We start from the raw sequence: 4,550 nt of genomic DNA on the forward strand, positions 1-4,550 counted from the left end.
ATCCACCAAAGGCAAAGCGTTTGCCGAAGTGTGTTAATATTTGTTTCAATGTCGACTTCCGTTTTTGTTCCACTGCAGGTTGAAGCATGTATATAACTGCTAAGCGACATAACTACGTATAGAGAGATGGAATTAAAACTGTCGGTGATAAATTTGTCACAGTTCCTGTTTTCCTTTTGAAAATCTATTTTTAACTTCTCTGTAGGCAAATTTCAATTTTATTTTGAAGCACAACCATAGAAATGAATTTTATGAATACAGTGGTATCAAAATTATAGTTTAAAATATGATTTTGAAGACTTTCCCGCCAAAATAGGAAAACATTCCCCCCCCCCCGATTTTTGCGTCATTTTGAAATAAAATGGTAATGGTAGCTACCGTGCAACATTTTTTTTATCAATATATCATTTAGAAAATGTGTTGTTTATATCATTCTCATATTTGAAACAGCAATATCAGAACACAATATTATCCCGCTAAAAATAAACAACTTATTTTCTTTTTTCTTACTTTTTGACGATTTCAACTCCAGTTTTGGAGGAGAATGACAAAATTAATCACGATGTTAAATTTCTCACCAAAATATAGTGCTGAATATGCTGAATATGTTATTAATTTTAGTAACATCTGTGTGACTCGTGAAGTAAAGGGAGTTGTCCTGAAATATGGACCGAGATAACATGAGTCACTTACCATCCACCATTGTGTAGTTGGAACCACTGACATGCATTCGGATCATTTTCGTCTGCCTGACCCGTTAAATCTACAGCCGCGTTACAAATTACGAAATGTTGAAATACGACACCTGCTAATAGTAGTACCACTAATTCCCGCCTAAATTTGTAACACGTTGAGTTGGTTTTCTGTCAAATAAACGAAAAATAGCATTAGTTTGTTATAGCTTTTTATAAATTCTTGTATCAGTCACAACTACCGCGAACTTAGTTTGCGTCTCGAGTTATTTTTGAAAAAAAATGATTGCTTTTAAAATTCAAACACAATAGCAGCGACAACAACAACAACAACAACCACAACAACAACAACAATAATGATGATTAATAAAACAAACTATACATACAGTCGCATTCTCAGGCATTAGAACGATAATACGAATGCCTGTCCCTTAATGTGAAGGCGTTAAAATAACATATTATTCTCCTCAAAAAAATTCACGAATTTTGTGCACATCACTTTGAATTTGAAAGACTTACTTGATACCAGAGTCAAGTTGAAATGCTGTACTATAAATAAAATCGATAAACTTACGTATACGGTGAACATTTCACCAAAATTCACCATGACTGTCACCCCGATTGTTGTATGTAACTTTGTTATTGATATGAGAATCCGCGCCAAATCTGCACACTACAGTACAACTATGAATAATTATGTATGCAAATTACGACGCGAATAAATTAATATTAATTACAAATTAAGGTCGCCAACTCCAGCATATGCTCACCATACTGAGCATTGCTGAATGAGATATATTTGTTACGAAAATAATACTCTTTATGGTGGCTTGCAGAGTGTGAGCTTTTGATGTCAACGTACGTGGAACACTGTTATGCGCTTTTAAAAATATATTTTTTCACTGGATTAATACTCAATCGTTACATAATCGCTGTTATCCAGTCATTTTCAGCTGTTACCTCCACAAATGTAAGCCAGACATGTTATCCTAATTAAAGGCAGACATGGCATGCATTTATGAACATCTCCGAATTTTAGGTAATGACCTAAAATACCCATTAAAGCCGCATCGCATTACATTTAACAGAATGTGCGATTATACTTCCTTTGGTAGTCGCCCTAAGTCCTAAAAAAACGACTGAAAAAAATATTTATAAAGAAATAAATAAATCATAGATTAATTTGCATAAATACGTAACTACTAATCTGGTTACTTTTCTGCTTAGGACGACAGGTGTTTGAAAGCTGATTATATTTTCAAAGAGAAAACAAATGACGTCTGTCATGGTGGTGATGGTGGTGGTGGTAAGAAAATAAAGCTTTGTAGATATTGTTGTAAAATCGTTTACATGACTATTCCTATCTGAGCATGCGTGGTTGAATTGTCCCTGGAATTCCAGTTCAAAGTGCTTTTGTTCGACCTAAAATTCAACATTTAATGGTTGAGGGCAGTGTATGGATTATCAGTCATGTATTGGGTTCAAATTCAATACTGGAAAGGGAGCGATATCATGTGGTTATCTCGGCTGAACCAAAGAACATGCATGATGCCCGATGAGGGCGCCCTACTTGGGGAAAACGAGGACAACATACCCGGTAATACTAATAGCAAGTATATGTAAGGCAAAAAAAAATTGTTTCTGATAACGTGACTCAGAAAATATGTAGGTAGGTCGGAATTTTAATTTATTGTACTTCAACTTCAAGATAAGATACTCGTCGGTTATAATATTTCCAAGAGTTTGAAAAACATTTTTGCATCTAGTATGACGAATACGTATACAATCACACAGCAAACTTAAAGGTAACAACATTTCATTATGTAGACCTACCGTCAACAACCAGGTTTGCTAAATGTCAGTATTTGATATTAGCTTGTCCAAAGTTTAAGAATTTAGATTCAAGTTCAACAAACGTTTTAGGTTGATTTCTGAGTGCTTTCTGGGTTATTTTAAGTATATATAAGTTTGTCTCTCAAAAGATCCAGCGATAGCCCCCCCACCCCCTCATGAGTTCAGTGTTGGTATATAAGGAAACGGACTGCCTCAGCAAAACGTGAATGACACTCTTATTACACAGAACGCGGTAAACTTGATCAAACCAAGACTTAGGTTAGTGCCTTGGTTTGACCACTGAGGTAAGAAGCAAGCGGTTCAACTACTCAGACACCGGCAACCCACACTTCAAAGATATCTGAGCTGAGGCCGCAGGTAACCGTTCAACTAAATAATAAAAAAATTAATAATCATATTTCTTCATAAATATTAATGATAACTATAAATACAAGGTCGACAGATAATTTGCATGTTTTGTTTCGAAACAACGTACCCTTGAGAGAGGACTACGTGTACTTTGTTGTGTTACATACAGACCGTTTCAAGTTACCGTTCAAAAGTTGTGTTTGATACATCCATGCAGAAACACAATACCATATTACACTTTAGGATAGGAGGACTGAAATTAGCACATTTTCTTGCGATATTTGTCTAAATGAAATCAACTGATGTGGCACAATGAAGATACCAAAGACAGACGTCAAAATGGCGCCAAAGTGTATTAAACAAATTGTAGCCAGAAATTGCGTTCTTGCTGTCTTAGTATAGAATAATTTCTGATTGGTTCCTACGTGGTTGTTAAAGATAGAGCCGCTAAAGATAACTTTAAACTCACTACACAGGCCATGTATACTGTAGTCAGTCACTGACTGGTTCAATCTACCAATTACTTATTTTAATTAATCATTTAATTAATCATGAGCCTTGGGAGTGTTAATTTTCATAGATAACACAATTATCAAAATTAATATCATTAGTCATGTCCCAATTACCATACAAATTACTTTCCACAGGTACCGTTCATTATTTTAGTTGAAGACTCCATGGATTAGCAAGGACGTAATAGAATGTTTCGAATGTATATTTTGGCACGCAATTTTAATTGATTTCTGTCATGAATTTCTTATCATCATTATCACTTCAGATTAAATTTGACAAATGTTTGTTTTTTTGCTTGTGAAAATGTATCAGTCCCAAAATATTTCATTAAAAACTCAGGTTTTGATTACCACATTGTTAAGGGTGATTGTATTTTGAAATCTGAAATCATTAGTTTGCAATAGGGACATCAAACCCACCTTGTTGAATGTTGCATCATGGGAAATGTGATAATAAATACTAATCAATTAGCATTGTAAACAATATTATTAAGTTATTTATAACCAGGAATGATCAATTCATAGTTACCCTGATCTTTGTGGGAGGTTAATTTTATCAGTAGCTCCAGATTAGATATTACGATAACCACAGATAATCCCATAGTCCTTTGCGTCTGAGCATGCTCAGTTTGGATTGCAAGTTCCCTATTGCGTTTTTAGGAATACATAGAAGCTTACAAATACGATAAATGTATTCACGAATATTGATGTGTTCTCTTTTTTTTTTAAAAAACGGTTGAAATTGCGCTGCATTTATTTTCGCTAGGCTATGATGAACAGCACAATAACTACCCCCCACCCCGTTGATAACTAATGTACGCCACCTTAGTATACGTCGTTATGTACACGTTCAATTATACTGTCAGCGAGTGTGCTTGGTAATAGCTAGGTAGATAGGTGTCCGTGCTGACTGTTTATTCGGAAAGAAATACATTTTCGTGCAACACAACGTATAGTTTCCGTTCAGCAAATCTAAACTGATCACAAATAGCGCCACCAAGAAGAAAATTCGACACTGATTTATAGGACGAATACAAAAACTGTACTGATACGACGACCTCGATCGGTGAGTAACACATTTTTGTCTATTGTTCAAATATTTATTTTCAAGCAAATTTTTCAACTATTTTGAGGTGTAGGTGGT

General features: G+C 34.7%; 1 protein-coding gene across 1 annotated transcript in view; it reads right to left on the bottom strand.

Moving 5' to 3' along the window:
- LOC144450062 (uncharacterized) overlaps positions 1–1,339 on the bottom strand; it is an 8,026-nt gene extending 6,687 nt beyond the window's left edge. The window contains exons 1-2 of the mRNA XM_078140628.1: positions 1,267–1,339; positions 694–863 (exon numbers count right to left, since the gene is read on the bottom strand). Of these exons, the coding sequence (XP_077996754.1) occupies positions 694–863; positions 1,267–1,299 (203 nt within the window). The 5' untranslated portion in view covers positions 1,300–1,339. The remainder of the gene's footprint in view (positions 1–693; positions 864–1,266) is intronic.
- Positions 1,340–4,550: the final 3,211 nt, after the last annotated feature.

The sequence above is a fragment of the Glandiceps talaboti genome, chromosome 19 (assembly GCF_964340395.1).
Source record: "Glandiceps talaboti chromosome 19, keGlaTala1.1, whole genome shotgun sequence".
Lineage (NCBI taxonomy): Eukaryota > Metazoa > Hemichordata > Enteropneusta > Spengelidae > Glandiceps > Glandiceps talaboti.